Here is a 22,867-nt window from a genome sequence, read left to right as displayed (position 1 = left end):
CGCCGGCTTTTTTTCCCATCATCCTTTTGATCACAGAAGTGTCCTGATTATCCGTATTTTCCACAGACTTCCCCCGACCAGTTCGCATTAAAAAAAAGAAATACTCTGTGACCGTTCTGTTTGCGTTTCCTTAGTCAGACAACGTCTGGTGCTGCTCCTGATCTGCACTGACACCAGCTCCGTAAAACCAGTTTCTGTATGAAGAAATGGATTCAAACAGATCTTTTTGGAAAACCTTGTGAAGGAGAGCTCTTTGTATTTTCAACTATAACAGCTATCAGGAGCATAATTATGAAAGGCCATGTTTCAAGTGGAATCAAAGGCAGTATTCTTTCTTAAACACAAAGGCTGATATCTTCCTCTTCAGAGTGAGTAAATATACCCAGGATCAACCGCAAGCTTCAGATGTTTCTATGAGACTCATTTATGAGATTCAGGCCACTTTATTTAGGCAGGTATATTCAGAAGTATAACTGATGGCCCCCAGACAATAACAACAAGGCAACAATGGCTCCATATCTAGTGATTTATCAGAGAATCAGGTGACGCTTTACCTTTCAGTCCTGACCGTCAGAGGTTTTTTGCAGCGGAAAGATGTTATAATTCGAATATCTAGAGCAATCTGGACAGATAGTCTCGCCATAGTCTTTTATCTTGTTCTGTGCAAAACAGTCTTAAAGTTGAAGTGTGTAATTTTTTGCTGCACTAGTGGCACCAGACGGAACTGCAAAAATAAGGAATGGTTATGTTTAGTATATAGTACTAAATTTTGTGAATGGTGTCAAGTTGAAAAAAAAGGCTGTAGGAGTGACTTTTTTTTGTTGTTTTGATGTTGAAGACTGTGGCATAGTTCATTTAGTTTTTTACTTCTGTCAATGGTATTTTAAGCATCAAAAGATAAATGAAAGATAGATAAATGTGAAAGATGAAAATATGAAAAGATGAATGTTTGAACTTAAAAAGAAACCTCTGTAAGTGTGCTTAGCACTGTACATTTATCCTTTTGACTTGTGTAATGAGAGTCTGATCATTTTGATTTCCTGTAGGTATTACTATCTGGCCTTTCGTGCCCATCAAATGCCGGAGGGCAGTAGAGAGAACGCCACCATCATACTGCAGAGAGCCAAACTGGACAACTGGGTCCTGGGCAAGACCAAGGTACAGTTATCATCATCCTCTTGAAAAATGTTGTTCATTTTCTGTTCATAATTTTTTCATCAGTGTTCTTAAATTTTGTGTGTTGTTTTGCAAAACAACAAAAAGTACCAAAAGTACTATGGTACTACCAGTAAATTTTATCCTCAGTTCATGAACATAAGGTGCGTCTCACTTTGCATACTTATTGCATACTTATTTGCTGTTTTGTAGTATAAATAGTGTCAGTAGAGTGTTCACACTGAAAATTCCAAAAAGAAAAAGTGCCCCTTAAATAACCAAATGATGCACTTAAATAACCAAGAAAAACCCCCCCCAAAAAACAAAGTGTTTAATGTTGAACACTTCATGCACTCAACTGTCGCAGCTCAAATTATGTAGTTGAGGGGGAGGGGTTATTAGACTCTGATTATGAATAACAATATAACATTATAATTCATTCACTAGACCATGGAGTACGTGCATAAGTATATTCTGTAAGTGCATAGTCTATAGTACGTCATATGGGACGCAGCTATAGTGATCGTTTAGTACCACTTTAGTACCACCATTTTTCATACAATATTGCCAAGACATTCATTGAATACAGACACAGGCCTATTGTAGGAAGACAACTAAAAACATTAGTGAATATACTAAAAAAACTAAGGTTCAGGCAGGTCATACATGTTAATAAATCACACAAGAATATATAAAACAACCAATGCATAGGAACATTAGTATTAGTAGCAGTTGGGATTGACTAGCCATAGGATGCAATAGGATTTCCTGGTGGGCTGTCGAAACCAGATATACAGTGAGTAAAAAAAAAGTATTCAAACCCCAAAGCCAGATTTGTGTTAACTTTGCTGAAGAAAAACTGAATTATCATTACTTAAAGCACATTTGGCAGCAATAACAGCAACCCGTGGCTAAATGGGAAAAAAAAATGTGTCTGATGACATTTCTGCAAAATGATATTACGTTGCTTCTTGCACATTTTCATGACATTTTCAAAGTGAAATGTTCAGTCATTGGTGCAAGTTTTCTCCGAAACTGATTTATGATTAACATAAATCTGTCAACATTTAATTTTGTTTGTTGTTGTACATATCACAGAGATGAAGAGTTTACTGTCTGGTGCTAAAATTGAAAATAGCCACCTACACTAAACCACGTACACCAAACCCTGCCGTTAAACCTAACCGATAGTGTGAAATAAATATGCTTTCTTGCTTCTACAAGGCACGCTGCATCGTGTTGTACCAGGTGTGCTGCTGAGCAAGTTTACTACATCAGAAAATCCATACATATGGATCTGGTTATGTGATGTAAACGTCAAAATGTATTAGTTTAAAATCGTGCTCCATATTGCATCCATATTACTGTGACTAACATTCCACATTTATCATAGGCTTTTATTATTGTGCTGCTCATAACAGCCGTTAAAATGTCCACTAGAAAATGCATAGAGCTGTGGATCAGGCAGGAAGAGCTCTGGACATTGACCAAACTTACTAAACAAGCGCTATATATGTCTGACTTTGTGCCCCAGAGATGGTTAAGTAGGATGTCTACTATAGATATATGTAATTTATTAATTTACCTTTAATAGCACAGAAAAGCTTTCTCCTTTAGTGCATTTCTGTCAGACCAATGCTTCCAGAAAAAGTGTTTATACAGCAAGGTCATGGTTCCTTTCCTCACATTCTTTCACAATCGCTCACTCTCACGTCTGTCTGTCTGAGAAGATAAGGTAGTTATCTGTGAATCTAATTCACCAGATGGTTGGCATCTGCAACTTTGAAAAAAAAAGAAAAAGTTCAAAGTGTCCTTTTTCAACCTGAACCCCTTGATGATTTTGAGACACATAAAGTTGCTGTTTTTATTGTGAGGTATGAGCATGCTTCCCTGTATCTGCATAGATGTGTGTTTGTGTCTTGCAGGTGTTTCTGAAGTACTATCACGTGGAGCAGCTCAATCTGATGTTGCGGGAGGTGATCGCGCGGGTGGTGTTGATGCAGGCCTACACCAAAGGCTGGCTGGGAGCTCGGCGGTACCGAAAAGAGAGAGAAAAACGCAACAATGGAGCGATTATCATACAGTCAGGTTCTTGCAACCCAGATTCATTACCAAATGACTGATAGATGCATGTGCAGGGCTCAAAAGTGAGGATGGTCTGAGGCTAGTTTAAGAGGATCACTGCATTTCACGTTTGTTGATCATGTGTGATGATTTATTTCTGCAACCAAAATAATGTTATATATCTGTCTAATATAAAAGAGGAAATTTGTTGAAATTTCAAGGACAAAATGAATGGAATGAATGAATGAATGAATGGAAAATTCTAAACAAAAATAGGCTGCACTATACTGTATGTCATTTTACAGCAAACTAGTGTTTATAATTTAATAACTTGCTTTAAATAGACTATTGTTCCAAATTTTGGGGTTGGTAAAACTTATGTTTTTGCTCACAAAAGCTGCATTTATTTGGTTAAAAAATCAATGAACTGTCTTCTATTGTAATATATTTTAAAATGCAATTGATTCTTGTGATGCTTACCTGCATTTTCAGCATCATAACTCCAGTCTTCAATGTCACATCATCCTTCAGAAATCAATCTAATATGCTGATTTGATGCTCTAGAAAATTCTAATGTTGAAATGAGTTGTGTTGCTTAATATTTTTGTGGAAACAGGGTTCTGTTCAGGGAAACAGAACATCATTTATTTGAAAAATAAATATTTTAAAAAATGTCACTCTTGATCAGTTTAATGCTGAATAAAAGTATTCATTTCTTTTAATTTAGAATTTTACTGACCTCAAAAATAAACACAGTTTATATGTGTGACTGTTTATCCAGTGAGAATGCTGTAAGTATAAATCTGTAATACTAGTAAAACAAAATCCTTATTGTTGATTTCCGTTTGTATTACACTGCTGTGATGAATACTAGAAATTGTTTGCTACTATAAACAAGTATGTTGTGTTTTAATCCCCTCATGGCTTTCTTTGTGTCTCTGTGTAGCCTGGAGGGGTTATGTGGCCCGTCAGAATCTGAAGCAGATAAAGAGAGGGCGTGAGCAGGCTGCGGTACGGATCCAGTCAGGTACACATCTCTGAATGCTCTGTGCAACTCAAATCAAACTAATATCACAATAATGTGGAAATATTCCCTGGAGAAATTCTACTCTTTACTTTCATTTTCTTTATTTTTTCTCTCTGTGTCTCTCAGTTTCAGTGTAGTGTGATTGATTGGCATGACAAACAACACTCATTTGTAATGCTATTGCATCTGAACTGCAAACAAGGAAAAAGTGCAAAATAAAGTATAATAGAAATTATGAAAATCAAACAAGAACAACACTGCAAAATGAAATAAATGTTTTTGACTCAAAAGACACTGAATATTTAAATATTTATATTATTAATATTTAATATTATACATTAGACAACATTCAAAGGTTTGGGTTTGTAAGATTTTTTTTTATTTATTAATTTTTAAGAAATTAATGTTTATTTAGCAAGAGTGCATTCAATTGATCAAAAGTGACAGTGACCATTTATAATGTTACAAAATATTTCAAATATTTTTCAAATAAATTCTGTTCTTTTGAACTTTCTACTAATGAACCAAAAAAATATATCACAGTTTCCATATAAAAGATTAAACGGCACAATGATAATAATAAATATAAAATATTAATTTGGAAACATTAAAAAATCATACTGACCCCAAACATTTGAAAATTAGTGTAATTAAACAAAATAAATATAATTATAAAGCTGACTGAAGCATTTGGAAAAATAAGAAAGAAAAAGCTTTTCTTTCTGTCTTTCCAAATATTTCCAAACTTGCATTTTTTTTCTTCCAATCATAAACTTTAGCATTTTCTCAAAGTACCTTTTTTTTATCTCAACAAACAATCCCATGAACCAGTGCTGCTAAATTAATAATGTGTGAAGCCAGCGTCTCTTCTGCAAGTTTGGGTCACAGCATTTGGTCCCCATGTTTCAGTAGAATGCTGCATTTTGAGCTTCTCTCTTTGCTTTCATCTGTTTCCCAGTGCAGGAAGCAGAGGAGAAGAGAGAGAGAGCGATAGAGAGAGGGATGGGGGGTGCTGGGGGTTCCCTGCCACTTCCTCTCTCACATTCCCGGCCCATTAAAGACTCTCACATACCAGAAACAAGATGGCTTTTTATACTGTCACCCTTCTCATCTGAAATGTAAATGAATTCTTACTCTGTGTGGCCTGACGGAGATCAAAGCGCGCATATTAACCTTCTCGGGGCGCGTCTTCTGAGGGCGTGAGGGGGGAGGGGCGGAGGCAGGGGTCCAGGGGGAGGAAGGAGACGGAGGAGTGGTGCTATTGTTCTCCTCTCCTCTTCTGGAGTACTTAAATTCCCCTTTTTGGCAGACGTCTCTCTCTGGCTCTGTACTCGCAATGTGTCTGCTGGTGCAGGTGGCGCGGTGCTCGGCCACATGTTCAGAGCCATGTAGAGGTGTGTGTATCCACTTTGAGGTGGGCCGCATTAGCATTTCTAAAACAAACACTCCTCTTTCAAACAGTTGAGATCCATAGGCTGAGAATATGCTGAGCACAGTATGCAAATTAAACAACGAGAGAAGAGGAAATGTTTTCTATATCCATAGAATATCTGTAGGAGTATGGATTGGAGATCTATATCCATAGGATATCTATAGGAAATTATTGGTGAACATTCTGTTTTGAGGTTCTTGCACAACCAAAGCTGAAAGATTGTTTAGAATTATATTGAATTATAGGAAAGATAGGTAACACTTTAGTATAGGGTCCGATTCTCAGTGATTGCTAGGAGTGATTGTTCATACACTTGATACTTATCTAATGTTACTTTACTTAAAGTAGACAAAGACCATTTAAAAATAAAATTAGTATAAAGCCATTTGGATTATTACAAGAAGACTTTGCATTTCTCACTTCACGCTAAAAGAACACTAATAAAATGTAATAAGATACTGTGCAGATCCTAAAAAGTTTGAGATATGAGATTTATAGCTAGGAGAACTATAATCCATTATAACTTGAGTGGATGTGACATGGTGTTCCTCGTGTTATTAACCACCATATTCTTACAAGTTCTAGTCACAAATATTATAATGTATTATAATTGTTGTTAAAATTACTCATGTTCAAAACATAAGGTTTTTATGCATACAATATAATTATGATATGTGATGCAAAGTGTTCAAGCAGTGTTCTCAATAACTTGCATCCTGGGTTGTATTTCCCAAAAGTATTGTTAGCTGTATGAATGCTCTGTTATTACCAACATAGTTTAACAATTTGTTGTTTCCCAAAACCATAAATCCGACAAACATTCACACACAGCATCCCAAGTGGTTGGGAGCATACTTTGTTATTAGTATGATATGGACCTACATAGATCATGTTCTAGGGCACAGTAAGCAAGCCATCATGCAGCACATTCTGTGTCTTTCATCTCATTTATATATAAGTGTGTCAACAGTCAGCAGTGTTTTTGAGGTGTATGCAGGTGTGTAAATGTGTAAGGGAGTCCTGGACTGTGACATGAGGAAACCCGAGATACATCAAAATCAAATAAAACTAAACGACGTGGAACAAAAATAGTGAGGTACTCCTCAGGTGACACATAGCTAGTTAGTTTCTACTACGATGCATAGTACTGCCGTGGTTAAGCAGCAAGTTATGTTGTGTACAGGAAACACACTCCTTAATGAATTTACATCTGAACTCCCACCATAACACATGACAAACTACCCACTCCCACACTGTTTCTAGTGGTTTGTGTGTTTGAGTTTACAGGCCTGTGTTCACACCCTGGTCTGCTCTGATTAAAGCTAAAGTTTTGTGAGTTTTAATTGGGCGTCTCATTGAAAGTGGAATAAATTGCTGCTTTGCTGCTGATCTCATGTGTTATGAGGTTTACACTCATTTGTATGAGTGATAAAGTACTAATTGCTCACTCAGAGCTCATTGTGTTTTTATCCTGAATATTCACTTAGTGTGTCTGATCAAAGAAAATGATTTATCTGAATCAGTGTATACAAGTAGGACACTTTTACATTACATTTGATACAACCAAAAAGCAAAATATGCTATTAGTCATACTAATTTGTGGCATTTTTTATTAATGGAGTTTTCAAACATTATCATTCCTCAAACTTAGTTTTAGTGATTTGGACAAACCCACCCTATATTAAACTTTGCTAGAGCACCTTTCATACTACAGAGCCCTCAATTGGCGTGCTATTACATTTCTAAGCAATCCGATTTATAATCAGATTCATGTTATTTTATTCATTGTTTGATCGTGTGAATATGTTTTACAGCATACAGAGGCTATAGAGTCAGGAAAGACTACAAACAGAGTCAACAATGGACTGGGTGAGTGAGGGTGTGTTCATTGTGTTTGTTTCCTTTGTATGTTATCATAGTGTATTTTTGCCTGATTGTGTGTTTAGGTATCTGTTTGTTCTATACAGTAGGTCCCCTACAGACCATCCCAGTGATGTTGTGTTAGTGTGTGCAATCATTGAATTCACCTTCGTTAAGTCACAACTCTTGAGTGACAATCCACTCGCACACACATGCTCTCTGTGAATAAACACTAGTAGATGATCGTCTTTGACCTTTGACTACAGGTTCTGTTTCTGACAGATAATGTTGCAGTGCTGAATGCAAGTCAGTCTACAACAAAATGCTAAAATGCTAACTATCAACTCAACTAACTATCAGCTCATTATTTAAAAAAAAGCAATCCAAGAAAAGTTGAGTGCAAAAAAAGTTAAGAAGAAACATGCACAAAATGAAACTTGTATTTGTTTTGTCTTGTCTTGTCTTGGTTTTTTTTTTTTTTGGTTTTTTTTTTTTTGTCTTCTTTTGTCTTGCCTGGTCTTGTTTGGGTTTGGTTTGTTTTTTTTAGAAATGACATAAACTGCACTCAATAATCCACTGCCCTCCACAGCTCAAGGTGTAAAAGGATGTGCACTAGACACTTTTTGAAACATAATTTAAAATTTTGCCTTTTTAAAAGAATGCAAATCCTAATTTTCATTCCTAATTAATTAAAACGAGCCAATGAGCTATGCCCTAGGTTTAGTGATTTATAGTACAGAGACATATTATTTTTTAGACCTATGCAGCAGAGAGAATCCTGACAATCATATCATAACTCATTTTAATAAATTTCATAAAATCCAAAATTTTCATCCGCCCTCCCACATCTGAGAGTGTTATGGGTGAGTGTTTATGTGTGTGTGTGTGTGTGTGTGTTATCAGACGGGGATTCTCAATGCTTGTTTATATCAGAAGTCTCAGTGGTGAAACTTCAAACCTCACACTTTGCTATTCTGTTTCATCAGGGCTGGAGAGAAGCGTTATAGATTTATTTTGACATCAACTGGCCCAATTTTCCCTTGTAAAGTTCATAAACTTACCTACATGCTCATTAGCTGACAGGAGCAGGTGTGTGTGTGTGTGTGTGTGTGTGTGTGTGTGTGTGCCTTTAATCAATACATGTTCATCAAAGTTACTGCACTAAACAGTTATGTCATGGTTGGTGACTGTGACAAACTGGATGATGATGTCATTAATATTGACATTGATATTTTCAGTCGCTTTTTCATAGCTCAGGAGGCTTATGGCCTGACAAATATTTGCTGTGAAGCTATTATACATAGCTATTTTTTTAAACAAATAATTGACTTAATTTTGACATACAATGTGTAAAAATATAAAGGCCTGTTCACACCAAGAATGATAACTATTACAATAACTATATAATCGTCCACAGCATTGTTTGTTATAACCATGTGCTGCAGTTTTGTCATTTTAAGTGCTAAAGCTCTTCAAAGCAGGCTGCCAGTGTTTGTATTGTTTATCAACTGGAAAAAAAAATTCTGAGGTGATTCCAGCAATATTGTTCCTATGTGCCATTATCGTTATAGTAGCGGTGTCTTTATCATTATAGAAATCTTACTTGGTGTGAACTAAAAATTCTGTAATTATCATTTACTCATCGTCATGTTCTTTCAAACATGTATGACTTTCTTCCATCTGTGGAACAAAAAAAATATATTTTTAAGTGCGTTAGGGTCCAAACAACAGAAAAGAAAGAGAAAGAAAGAAAGAAAGAAAGAAAGAAAGAAAGAAAGAAATAAAGAAAGAAAGAAAGTTTTTCATTTTTGGTTCATTTTAAATAATTGAGTTTGCATTGAAATCTTTGTCAAATGTCTTGGCAAATCTGTGCACAGTGTAAAGCATTATTGAGATGGCTTCTGAAATATGAGAAAAAAAAATTTTCCCAAGAAACTGTTATACACAGCATTGTTACGAACAGCACAATATATAATGAAAACCTACAACATGTGAACTAAGAATAATGGGATGGAATAACAGAATAAATACACAAGGACCTATAGAGCTTAATGAGAGGAAGCAGCTGGACCTGGTGCTGGAAAACATGAGCTGTTCTGGAACTTTCTTCTGGTCCATTCAATTCTGGTTCATAGAATCAGACTAGATTTCATAGGCCACTCAATGCCTCATATTGATTTTAGAGCAGATGTTTACAATGGAGTGATGTAAACCAGAATACTCACAATATAAGTGTTGCAGTAATGCAGTCATCTGATATCAGTGACTTCATCTCATATTAAACAAAATTGTTTTCTCAGAATTACGGAAATCTTAAACTTGCAGTTTGTGAGGAATAATGATTTTTTTATGATTACTTTTCTCCTCAGACAACCCACACCTGAAAGAAGATCCTCCACCAGTCACCGCTCAGATGAAAAGGTCAGATATCATCATTCCTTAAAGTATTTGTATAATTTTAAACACAAAAGAGACAGTTTGCAGAACTGCACCATAAATGTTTCCCCTGCTTTTATGGTGCTTCCTGTCCTTTTGCCCTTGGTCACTTTATGCTTTTATACTATAGAATAATGCAGCACGATCATCCTCCAAATACACAGGTTTGAAACAACATTAAGTAAACATTGACAGAATTTTCATTTTCAAACGAGCTAGTCCTTTAATTGCACATCTGATACGGCTCATGTTAATGTGAACTCTGCTGTCACCTAACTGCAGTGAATATTACACGGAGCAACCCTCAGATCAAACAGCACAGTCCTTGAAACAAAAGAGACAGTTCCCTCACAGAGAATTCACTTCTCCGCTGAGAGAGAGAGAGAAAGCGAGGAACCCAGGGAGGTAGAGAGAGAAGGAGTGAATCAAAAGGCTGGAAAAGCGTGGTAGAGAGTAAACGCTGACTTCTCCCTGAGGTGATTTGTCTTTTTGCTGCTCTCTCTACAGATGTTGGAGCCCCTTTTTTCCAGTAAAGACCTGAGGTTCTTTGCTAGGACTTTGATATCCTACTCGAATTCAATATGTGAAATAGTAGAGCCACTCTGTGACTTGGAGCACATCGCTGAGCTTTGAAGTCTGATCCAATTTTTGCTGCTCGCCATTTGATGTTGAAAGGATGAGATGAAGAAAACGTACAGTTTTTGCCAGTAACTCTGCTGAGCATATGTAAGATTAAAACGGTCCGCTCCTTTGGAGGGTGTACTTAGAAATGTTAAGCAGATTAATTCTTTCCTATAGCTCTTTTATTCAAAGATAAAATTAAATGTGTGTGTGGAAGTCTGCGAGGACGGCCTCCGTTATTTCCTGCATTACAATGAAGCGAGCGTGACGAGAGAGAAAGAGAGGGAGCGCTCTGGTACCAATGCATTAGCACTTACTGTTGCCAAACACAGTGTGTTAATGGATGCTCCAAACCAGCTTGCTCTTAATAAATCACTTCAATTAATTCACACAAAAGACCCGCTGCTGTTTAATTCATTATGATGTGCTTGTTTGTATTTGTTCGCTTTGTTTCCTGATGTGTTTTCTGTTGACGTGGGTGTATGTGTGTGTGTGTGCGTGTGCACGTTTCTTCTCAGGATGTGTCTGTCAGAGCCGACGTGGGCAGCAGAGAGGACAGCTCCGGTGACGCGTCTGTGCTGAAAACAGACAAATGGAGTGACAGCAAAGAGAAAGATGGGCTGCAGCAGCGACCGGCACTGAGCAAGCTGGGTGAGTCCACACACACACATATATACACACGTGTGTGTACGTCTGTTGCTGCAACATTCCCATAGTCTGTATGCACAAACACATGAGGACATATATAATGAACAAAAACAAAGACACACAAATTACCCAACATTTACTCTCCCTGTTGTTCTTCCAGATTTACTTTTGGAACAATTAAACTGCTTCTTTTTCCATAAAATGAAAGTGTGACCAGTTGTCAAGGACAAAAATACTATAAATGTACTTTCAAAATTGGATCTGTGACATGACACATGAGATAAGGCATCAATGAAATCCAATCCTGCACAACACGTCTTAATGCCAAGTTTGAAGTCCCTTGTGAAAAAGAAGCAGACTCTAGTATAGTTTTAAAAACTGTATTTATTATGGAATTAACATACTTTAAAATAATTTATGGTAACACTATTTTAAGGTGTCCTTGTCACACACTTTACATGTGCTTACTGTTATAATAACAATAAATTATGCATAATTGTGTGCAAGTATCCCTAAGCCAGACCCTATCCATAGAGTAAGTAGTTAATTAATATTACTCAGTACTTAAATGTATAATTACACTGTAACAAGGACACCTTAAAATAAAGTTTAACCAAATATACTAAGAGTGCTAAGTGTGAACTGAATGAATTAAATGAAAATGTCTTATAGTTTAACATTTCTAATTTAAACTGTTTTTTAAAATAGTTTAAGAGTTCTATTTTCACCCACTTGTATGTACTTGTATCACACAATTTCGTAATTATTTATATTGTCTTTGAAAAATGTTTAAAGTGTGCTGCTGAAGCCTTTGTGATAAACTAAAATATAGTTGAATTTAATTTCTATTATGATGTATTTAAATATATTTGCCATTTCACATTTGTAATAATAAAGGTGTAGTTTAGTACATTGAAATATATTCATTTTAAATATAATATTGAGTAACAATACAATACACTTTACATGTGCTTTAGTATGTTAAAACATCAAAAATAGGTGAACTTTAAAAGTGTGACAAAGAAAATGTTTTTTTTTTTTTAAATGTGCTTTAAAGTAAAACTTTTAATTAGGCATTATTACAAAATGCACTTTTAAAAGTGTACTTAAGTGTGTTAAGAAAAATGAATGAACACTTTTAAATTATACTTAATTTGCCTTTTTTCCCTTAATATTATTTTCCAGAAATACAGAAAATCAACAACTACTTCCTTAAACAAAGCTTTAGTATGGATCACAAGTCATATGAACTACTTTATGGTGAAGTTTTGAAGTTTGACATGAATGAGCAGCACAAGCATTCTGCTAAATCTCTTTTTTTATGTTCCACGCAAGAACGAAAGTCATGCAGGTTTGTAAGTACATAAAGGTGAATAAATTATGACAGAATCTTCATTTTCTGGCTAAACTATTCCTTTAATACCAGAAGTACCTGCTTTTTCCTCTCTCTCATTCTTGTGTCCTGTCATATCAGCTTATGGTTTGGCTGAGCTTTTAGTTTCAGGCCAGACAGTGGATGAGAGGTGTGTGTTGAGGCTTTTTAAAAATCACACCAATCACATCAAAGACTCACACACGCCAGTGACTCTTTTAAACGCTCACAGTTACAGTGACACAGAGACCAAAACACACGTTTGCTGAACAAATGTTTGCTTTGTGTTTTGCCCTGGGCTGTGAATTCCATTAATGAGAGCTGCCTAGGAGGAGTGTGTGTGTGTGTGTGTGTGTGGAGAGAGAGGGAAGGTGTGTCAATCAGGGGCGGGAGAGGCGGTGCTACTGGGATCAGTTGCCGGGGGTCCATCATTAGAGTGATTAGTGAGGAAGGTGTGTGTGGGGGTGGGATTGAGATTAGCCGTGTGTCCGCGGATTACCGGATTAAGACAGATAATGTAACACACACTCGGCTCTGCAGTGGCTCCGGATTACTGTCAGATCACCACAGCATGCCTGGGTTAGACAGCCGCGCTAACTCTGTGAGACTGAGAACAGGTGACCCCGCTCATCCTGTCTGTCTGAAACACACACACACACACACAGTACACTGGAGATGACACTAACGCAGAAAAACACACTCAGAGTCTCTTCTGGTACAATGTTACTCTTAATGATTCATTTTATGATTATTATTTATACAATTTTGTGTCAATTATTGGTTTTCTGGAGGTAGTGTGCACCTGGTATACATAAGATTTCAATTATGGAAATTCAGCATTAAACTTGAACTACTGAATCAACAGAAACAAGAACAATGATTTAAAATAAATCGATATTTAAGGATTTATTTGAATACAATCTTAACACAGGAAAAATGCCATGTAGGGACTTCTGGGAAGTTCTTTTGAATGATGAAGATTTGTATCAGTTTCATTTTTGAAGTAAACCAGTTTACGAAATGCCACAATGAATCCAAAAGCTACTTGAGAGAGGGAAGATTGTGTTTGATTATTGTCTAAGATTACTTGAGTGCAAAGAAAAAAAATGGAACTACAATTGAAAATTAGGAAGGAGGCAAAGAGCCTATTAATTTGATCAATTAAGCAAGAATATAAGCACAATTTACTTCTCACAATGCTTGTAACTTCCAGCATCTGTCCTCCAATCTAGCTCCACCTTTGTGCAATTTATCATCATAAAATCGAAACTGCCAAACAATAGACCCGCTGTTGGTATGTATATAAAACAAAACTGTAGAATAGCCACATACTGTATGCTGTGTATATATTATTTGTAGAGTATATCTACAAATTCATATAATCTATCTACTTGGCTATTGATGGTCGCAAATGCTATTTCTATGAATGCAGAGTGCGGAATAATTAGCAGTTTTGTAGCAAGGATTAATCAAAAGTTCAGTCACGAAACTCATCATTAGCTAACTATGGTCATAAGTTCCATTGAACTCTATTGTAACAACGGAACTTGTGACCATAATTGCTTTGGGGAAACGCACCCCAGATTGTTGGTTTTTCTGGCATCATTGCAGTAGCCAATCAGATGTACATCCTAATTCACGTAACACTCCCTAGTCAGAGATCATTCTGCAGTGTTATAAGAAAACACTTGTTTTACCCTCCTCCTCCCCAGCTCTACCTGTAGAGATCTGCAATGAATCTACGTTGATCAAATCCTTGTTTTTGTGCAGCATAAGTATAGCAGATTTCATCTGCCAAAATCAAGCATACTGTATTTACATTCTATGTCCCATGCCCAAAAATGCTACACTATTGTCAGATTCATTCGAGTAAATTGGTTTGTCTTAAACGGTCCTCTCATAGGTAATTTTGGAAAGTTTGATTCATTCTAGTGAATCATTTCATCCTAAGCGTATCTCTGTGTCGTTACTAGTGTTGGAACATCTCATTTATTCTAGCCAATTCAAGTCAAATATATTTGAATAATATAATATTTTATAATAGTATCTTCAGGCCTTATGGTCACATGTCCTGTATAGCCAAGATTTGAAATGTGTACTTTATGTATTGCTTATGTGTACTTTAAAATGCGCTTTATGTATTGCTTTTTGTTGCGGTATGTACTACTTTTTATTTGTTGTGTAGCAATATTTATTGTGCAGTAATATTGAGGATTATGAAATCTTGGGGTTTTGTTTAATTTATAAAAAATTGTGTAGTGACAAGGATTCTAGTGAATCCCAAAAGGGACCTCTGTCTCCAATGTAGCTTTAGAAAATCTTTCATTCTTGTTTGATTGAGTTCTATAAATGAGGGAGTCTTCTAGTTATATATATATATATATATATATATATATATATATATATATATATATATTGGATTGGATTGGATTCAATTTATTGTCATTGCACATGTAGGTACAAGGCAACGAAATGCAATAAAGAAGAGAATACAGCACAACATGAGGAAAGAGAGGAGAAAAAAATAGTCCTCACACTACGCTCCTGAACGAGAGTGCAGTGTGAGAACAGACAAAAACCTCAGCATAGAGCACAGTCAACACAGGAACATAACTTGCATAGTAATCCAATTCAGACGAAAACAGCCATCCGGCCTGCAGCCATTACAGCGCGAACACAGACCCGTTATCAACTGACGGGATGAAGCGACGAAGGCGTGGGGATGGGGGTAGGGAGGTGAATATCTGTATGTGTGTATGTGTAAGTTCGTGTGCCTAGAGATCCGCCACGCTGGCACTCCAGACAAGTTGTCTCAGTCCGCAGATTGTATTGCCATGGAAACGACCTTGGCCGGAACCCAAACGCTCGACAATCACAAGGTGTTTGTTGAAGGGGGAGGGAAGAAAGAGCGTCTCTCTGCAGTATTCATCCGGGGAGTTAGATTCCAGAACAACCTTGCCAAGCTGTCTGTCTATATATATATATATATACACACAGTGGGGGAAAAATATTTTAATCCCCTGCTGATTTTATACGTTTGCCCGCTGACAACGAAATGATCAGTCTATAATTTTAATGGTAGGTTTATTTGAACAGTGAGAGACAGAATAACAACAAAAAACACATTTCAAAAAAGTTGAAATGGCAATCAAAAAAGGCAATCACAGAGGTGAGACGTTTCTTGTAGTTGGCCACCAGGTTTGCACACATCTCAGGAGGGATTTTGTCCCACCCTTCTTTGCAGATCCTTTCCAAGTCATTAAGGTTTCGAGGTTGACGTTTGGCAACTCAAACCTTCAGCGCCCTCCACAGATTTGCTATGGCTTTAAGGTCTGGATACTGGCTAGGACACTGCAGGACCTTAATGTGCTTCTTCTTGAGCCACTCCTTTGTTTCCTTGGCCGTGTGTTTTGGGTCATTGTCATGCTGGAATGCCCATCCACTACCCATTTACATGGCCCAGTCAATCGTCCCTTTGATGCGGTGCAGTTGTACTGTCTTCTTAGCAGAAAGACACCCCCAAAGAATAATGTTTCCACCTCCATGTTTAACGGTGGGGATAGTGTTCTTGGGATCATAGGCAGCATTCCTCCTCCTCCAAACACAGCGAGTTGAGTTGATGCCAAAGAGCTCGATTTTGGTCTCATCTGACCACAACACTTTCACCCAGTTCTCCTCTGAATCATTGGCAAACTTCAGACGAGCCTGTACATGTGCTTTCTTGAGCAGGGTGACCATGCGAGCGCTGCAGGGTTTTTCAGTCCTTTCACAGAGTAGTGTGTTACCAATTGTTTTCTTGGTGACTATGGTCCCAGCTGCCTTGAGATCATTGACAATATCCTCCCGTGTAGTTCTGGGCTGATTCCTGACCGTTCTCATGATCATTGAAACTCCACGAGATGAGATCTTGCCTGGAGCCCCAGGCCGAGGGAGATTGACAGTTATTTTGTGTTTCTTCCATTTGCGAATTATCGCATCAACTGTTGTCACCTTCTCACCAAGCTGCTTGGTGATGGTCTTGTAGACCATTTCAGCCTTGTGTAGGTCTACAATCTTGTCCCTGACATCCTTGGACAGCTTGTTGGTCTTGGCCATGGTGGAGAATGTGGAATCTGATTGATTGATTGCTTCTGTGGACAGGTGTCTTTTAAACAGGTAACAAACTGAGATTAGAAATTGAGGCTCTCCCTTTAAGAGAGTGCTCCTAATCTCAGCTCCTTACCTGTATAAAAGACACCTGGGAGCCAGAAGTCTTGCTGATTGATAGGGGATCAAATACTTATTTGACTGATTAAAGTGCAAATCAATTTATAACTTTTTTGACATGCGTTTTTCTGGATTATTATTATTGTTTTGTTGTTGTTGTTGTTGTTATTCTGTCTCTCACTGTTAAGATAAACCTACCATTCAAATTATAGACTGATTATTGCTTTGTCAGTGGGCAAACGTACAAAATCAGCAGGGGATCAATTAAGTGTTTCCCCCACTGTGTGTGTATATATATATATATATATATTTATTTATTTATATATTTATATAGTATTATATATATTTAGTATAAATATATATTTTCAAATTTGATGTTGTAACCCTAACCAGAATTGTTCATTCATTTAAAAACACACATTGGCACAGAACAGAGGTCTACCCTTATTCACAAAGATCTACCAACTTGGAGAGTTCTGGCCTTGCCACTGTTTCTGAATATTGTTCAGTGGTTCTCATTATCATTAAAAGCTAGTAGTGTCAATAATATGTAATATTATGCATAATATTGTTCACTAATGCTGCTGTCCGGCTCTAGCTGTACTTTTCACACAGTTCCGTCTGTTGCTCACTGTATTTACACTCATGCAGTGCTGGAGGATAAAGATCTCTCAGCATGACTCTCACTCGCTGTTTAAAGCTGTTTAAGTCAAATTACCTCACCTTGAATATGCAAAGGCCAGAACTGCTGACTGGACTGCCCTGAGAGCCAACAGACACACACACACACACACACACACACACACACACACACACACACACACACACACACACACATACACATACAGACTGGTTTTAGATCACAGTTTGATGCCTTCATCAGAGGAGCTGCTGGCTAAACTAAAGGCTTGATTCTGTGTGTGAGGAGAACACTTGTAAGTGTGTGTGGATGTTATTTGGATGTGTGTGTTGTGGAAGAGTAAGCAGGGCAGACTTTGATCGGAGGAGATCAGAGTGTGTGTGTGTGTGTGAGTGTGTGTGTGTGTCAGGGGAGACAGCAGTGCCAGATGTCTGGAGTTCTGCTCACTTCCTGCCTCTCATCCTGCTGCTGTCACCCTAGAGACACACACAAGCACACACACACACACATTATCCCTGTCTAACCTCTCCATATCAAATGTTTGGGAGGTCATGGCCAGTGTGTTACACTGAGACCCAAACACACTTCTCCTGTCTTTATTGGACGTTAAGTGCACTGCTGAGTCTCTGATCTGATCCCAGCTGTGACAGAATGTGGTGTGTGTTTGTGACTGAACAGAAAGTCCATCACCATTCCTCATAGCCTGTGATTTTAACTCTACACTGATGCTGTACAATCAGTACAAACTCTAGAGCCTTAGTGGAATATTCAGTAACACTTTAGTTCAGGGGCCAATTCTCCCTATTAATTAGTTGCTTAGCATGCATATCACTGTCATATTGGCTGTTTATTAGTACTTACAGCACATATTAATGCCTTATTATCTGTATTTTAGATTCCTTAATCCTACCACATACCTAAACTTAACAACTACCTTACAAACTATTAATAAGCAGCAAATTAGGAGTTTGTTTGTGCAAAAGTCATAATTAACAGTGAATATGCTTTCCCTAATCTAAAGTATTACCAAATATTCTTGATTATTCACATCTTAAAGGAATAGTTCACCCAAAAAAAATAAAAGTTTGTCATCAGTTACTCAACATCATGTCATTCCAAAGATTTTTAGCTTAATTCTTGAGAGCTTTCTGTACTTACATTGAAAGTCTATTCCACCAAACTTTGATGTTTCAAAAAGTTAATAAAGACATTGTAATCTTATGAATGGTTTAACACAAATCTTGTGGTGACACAATCACTTTATATGTTGAACAGACTTAATTTAGTCTTTTATTTGCATATAAACATTGATCAATGCACATAGAGAACATCAAATACGGTAAACAGATTACATTGTCTCAGGTTTCATTAAAATATAGTTTGTTTTGAAGATGAACAAATGTCTTATTGGTTTGGAATGACATTAGTGAATTAGCACTTTAATGTTAATAGAAAGCATCTTTATTCATTGCCACAGTCCAAAAAAAATTGATTTGTCCCTTAGTTTATACAAATGGACTTCAGTTTTCTCTGTAGCTTAGATGCTAAAATCCATTCTATTAGCCAAATATTACAAACCATAAAGATTTTTTTAAAGAATGACTGACACAATATGCACAACAACTACTGGGAAAAAAAAAAACTTTTAACTTTTACACACATTCATCTGTTTCGGATAAAACTGAACATGATGTACAAGTTTCAATAGAAATGTCATTAAATAATATTATCTTTTTGTAAAGTTGTATGAAATATTATCACTAGTAAAGTTGTACTTAAGTCGGTCAGAAAAGCACTAATTGCATTTAATATAAATTTAAACTATACTACTTTTTCATTTAGTTGCAATTATCATAAGTGTCTGAAAACAATATATTCACTTCCCACTTATATTCTTTTGAAGTATATTATTTACGTTATCAATCTTTTAGTATGCTAAAATATGCTAAAGTGTACTTCTTTTTCACAGTGGTATGAGTATTTCTGTAAACATTTTCTGTTTGTTTCTACTGAGGACCAAGTTGAAATTATTTTATGTGGTATTCGACAGCATCTGAAGCACAGCCATTTAGTTTGGAAATAACCGAATATTCCTTTAAAGTAGAGATCGGGAGTTAAGAGTCTCTCTCTTTCAGTGCCTCAGCATCATAATTTACCTTTCTTGTTTTCTCACTGCTGACTTGTATGTTTACCAAAAGCATAATCTTTATAAAGCGGGTTAACATAAGGAGCTCAGCTTTCATAAACCATGAAGTCTGATCCTTTTTAGCAGAGAGAGCAAGAGAAGAGAACTAACTTGCACTTATGAAGTATGGACGTATAAAGACAATGATGCGTTATTCCATATACATAAGTGTCCTTGAAAGGCATAAAGAAAATTCTAGAAAGAAACACTTTATGCTGCCTTCTCTTATTTATTTGTGTGCGGATGGCAGGCCTGCACATTGGCCTGAAGGGTTCTGGGGAGTGGGAGTGTTAGAATAGTCTGATCTAGGCTTTACTCAGTGTGTTGGCTGTGAAAAACACCTCTGAACATGTCATCTGAATGCATCATCGAGTACAAGATCAAAAGTTTTACAGGATTAGCACAAATGAGTAACAAAACAAATTAATGTGTGCACACGAACAGATAGTGTCATCCCTAGTTAGTGTGCCTTCACTCACTTTGGTGGATTAAGTTCAGGAAGTGCACATTTCTTCTAGGTAGTTTGTGCCCAAATGAATTTAATCTTGGTTTGCGCTAAAGCCAAATATTCTCTTTGATTTGTTCTCAAACTGTTACATAAGGAACTATGATCTACAGGAAACAATGCTGTCATATCAAAATAATAAGATGTTATGATAGCACTTTAAAATAAACTTAATAATTATGGTCATTTGCAAACATTATTATCCTGTATTCATGCTTAATAGATCATAGGCCAATAAACATACATAGTCGCACATACACATCTTAATGGAACTTACATAATAATTAATTTTAGTTATTAATTTTTTGGTTACACTTTAATGTTAAGGTGTTCTTGTTACAGTGTAGTCATACATTTAAGTACTGAGTAATGTTAATTACCTACATGTATTTACTATATTGTAAGGGTTAGGATTTGGGTTTGGTTTAGGGTTACTTGCATGTAATTATGCATCATTTATTGTTATTATAATAGTAAGTACATGTAATATGTGTAAAAAGGACACCTTAAAATAAGGTGTTACCAATTTTTCTTAATAAAGCATCTTTAAGACCCCAAGGTTACCTTTACAAGTAATAGAAAACAATTATACAGCAAAAATCAATTAATAAGGAAAGAGCATTGCAATGTCAAAGCCCAGGATTAAAGCAAATGTCAACTGGACAAAGCAAAAAAAAAAAAGGTTAAGGTTAACCATTTAGGGTTAAGTACAGCTACTTATTACTACTTACTTTAATTACTTAAGTACTATGTACTTGGTAATTATGCAGTATGTATGTGGGACAGGACTGTAAAATAGTGCTACCTGTTTTGTTTATCCTCATTAATTAATGAAGCATGATATAATTATTGAAAGTCCACTGTTGAATAGGAACTTCATAAATATCAGGTTTTGTCATATTTAAATCATAATGTGGAAAGAGAAATGTATATATTGAGTTCACCAAAATCACCAAAACACCAGCCAATTAAAAGACATCAAGCAAAAATAAGAAAAGTGTTGTGAAGTTAGTGAAGAGAGAATCAGTCGTTCACTTACTCTGATTTAAAATCGAATTCAAAGACATTCAGACATGTTAAGTGTCCAAATACTTTTGTTAGCCAGTATGCATTAGAAAATTGTTTTGCTTACAATGAGAGTGCAGAGCAATCTTTGAACGTCTTGTGACGTTTTAACTGTTGTTCAGATCAGTTGATAGATTCAGGCTGCCTGTGCAGAGCTAAAGTCATTGACTGTGTCTAATTGGCTGCTCTGCTGACTGTGTCGGCCGCAGGGAACATGTCATGTCATGCAAGATGAACACAGATCTGGGATTTATTTTTTGGGTCCTTTATTGTCACCAGCATAGTCATCATATCTGTCACACCAACCATCTGGAGCCTATCCAGACAATTTCTCTCTCTCTCTCTCTCTCTCTCTCTCTCTCTCTCTCCCTCTCTCTCTCTGGCTCATTCATACAACATCACTCCCGGGTTTTCCTCAAAAGTGGCAAATGCTAGTAAACTACCAACTAGGTACAACTAGAAAGGCTTATAATCAACCAGCTGGTGAGTTGTCTGAATGGTTTCCAGTCTTACGATATAATTAGATATAATTTGTCAGTGCCCTTGTTCAAACACATTTCTAAAGGATATACAATCACTCAGTGCAGCCCTTCAATAAGGTAACAAGCAGATATCTGACTAGTAAAACAGATAATATTAGATTTTATTGCAAAAAAAAAAAGTCCAGTCACACTTTATTTTAAGGTCCAATTCCCACAATTAACAAACCATTAACTACGACTTTTGCCTCAATAAACTCCTAATTTGCTGCTTATTAATAGCTAGTAAGGTAGTTGTTGAGTTTGAGTATTGGGTAGGATTAGGGATGTAGAATATGGTCATGTGCTTTATAAGCACTAATAAACAGTCAGTAATGTTAATAATAAGCATGCTAATAAGCAACTAGTTACTAGTGAGAATTGGTCCCTATACTAAAGTTTTACCTTTTACCTTTTTACTTAAGTGCATCATTGTGCCTCCAGGAGGTTTTGTACCATTTAGTTATTGGAGAAATTTGGACATTTGGTAAAACTTTAGTATAGGGACCAATTCTCACTAGTAACTAGTTGCTTATTAGTATGCTTATTATTAACATTGACTGTTTATTAGTGCTTATAACAAAGTACACTTTTGAGCACCTATTCACTAAGTGATCTATGTTACACGTTCAAAAATCCAATATTGTTAGATCAGAAATATCGTGGCTGTGTAACATCTAGTTTGTGGGATCCAACAGTTGTCTTTTTCTATTGCAGCTATTTGTTAAAGCAGCCATCTGTCAGACTGCAGTGTTCTGACAGACGCACAGGAATGAGCAGCACACCGAAATGAGTAAAGCAACAGACTCTAGAAAAACACTGTCCTTTAATCTCACAAACAAACCTGTGGATTCTGCATAATAATAGGAACATTGCTCGCAGCAGGGGATTTGAAGTCTGATAATGATTGCCCTGAAAATTGTTGTTTAAGTGAATTTGCACATAAACTTTAATCAGTGTAGTGGCTGTGTATAAAGTATTATAAATATAAACTGCTCAGAGAAGGTTTTACTGTGTTGATTGCACTAGTACATTGTGCACACTCTCTGAGAACTTGTCTATGAACTATTTGAGAGTTGGTTCTCTTTTTAAGTGCATCACCACTAAATATATTAAATTTAGGCTACATAGCA

The 22,867-nt window shown here is 36.4% G+C and overlaps 1 protein-coding gene across 1 annotated transcript in view; it reads left to right on the top strand.

The window, feature by feature from the left end:
• Positions 1-22,867, top strand: part of LOC306875696 (myosin-IIIb-like) — a 98,265-nt gene that overhangs the window by 42,988 nt on the left and 32,410 nt on the right. Inside the window, exons 16-21 of the mRNA XM_079426379.1 lie at positions 1,047-1,158; positions 3,081-3,243; positions 4,166-4,246; positions 7,493-7,547; positions 9,908-9,959; positions 11,114-11,246. Of these exons, the coding sequence (XP_079282505.1) occupies positions 1,047-1,158; positions 3,081-3,243; positions 4,166-4,246; positions 7,493-7,547; positions 9,908-9,959; positions 11,114-11,246 (596 nt within the window). The remainder of the gene's footprint in view (positions 1-1,046; positions 1,159-3,080; positions 3,244-4,165; positions 4,247-7,492; positions 7,548-9,907; positions 9,960-11,113; positions 11,247-22,867) is intronic.

The sequence above is a fragment of the Barbus barbus genome (assembly GCF_936440315.1).
Source record: "Barbus barbus genome assembly, chromosome: 10".
NCBI lineage: Eukaryota > Metazoa > Chordata > Actinopteri > Cypriniformes > Cyprinidae > Barbus > Barbus barbus.
The sequence above is the reverse complement of the archived record's forward strand: the minus strand, read 5'-3'. Positions and strand labels throughout refer to the sequence as shown.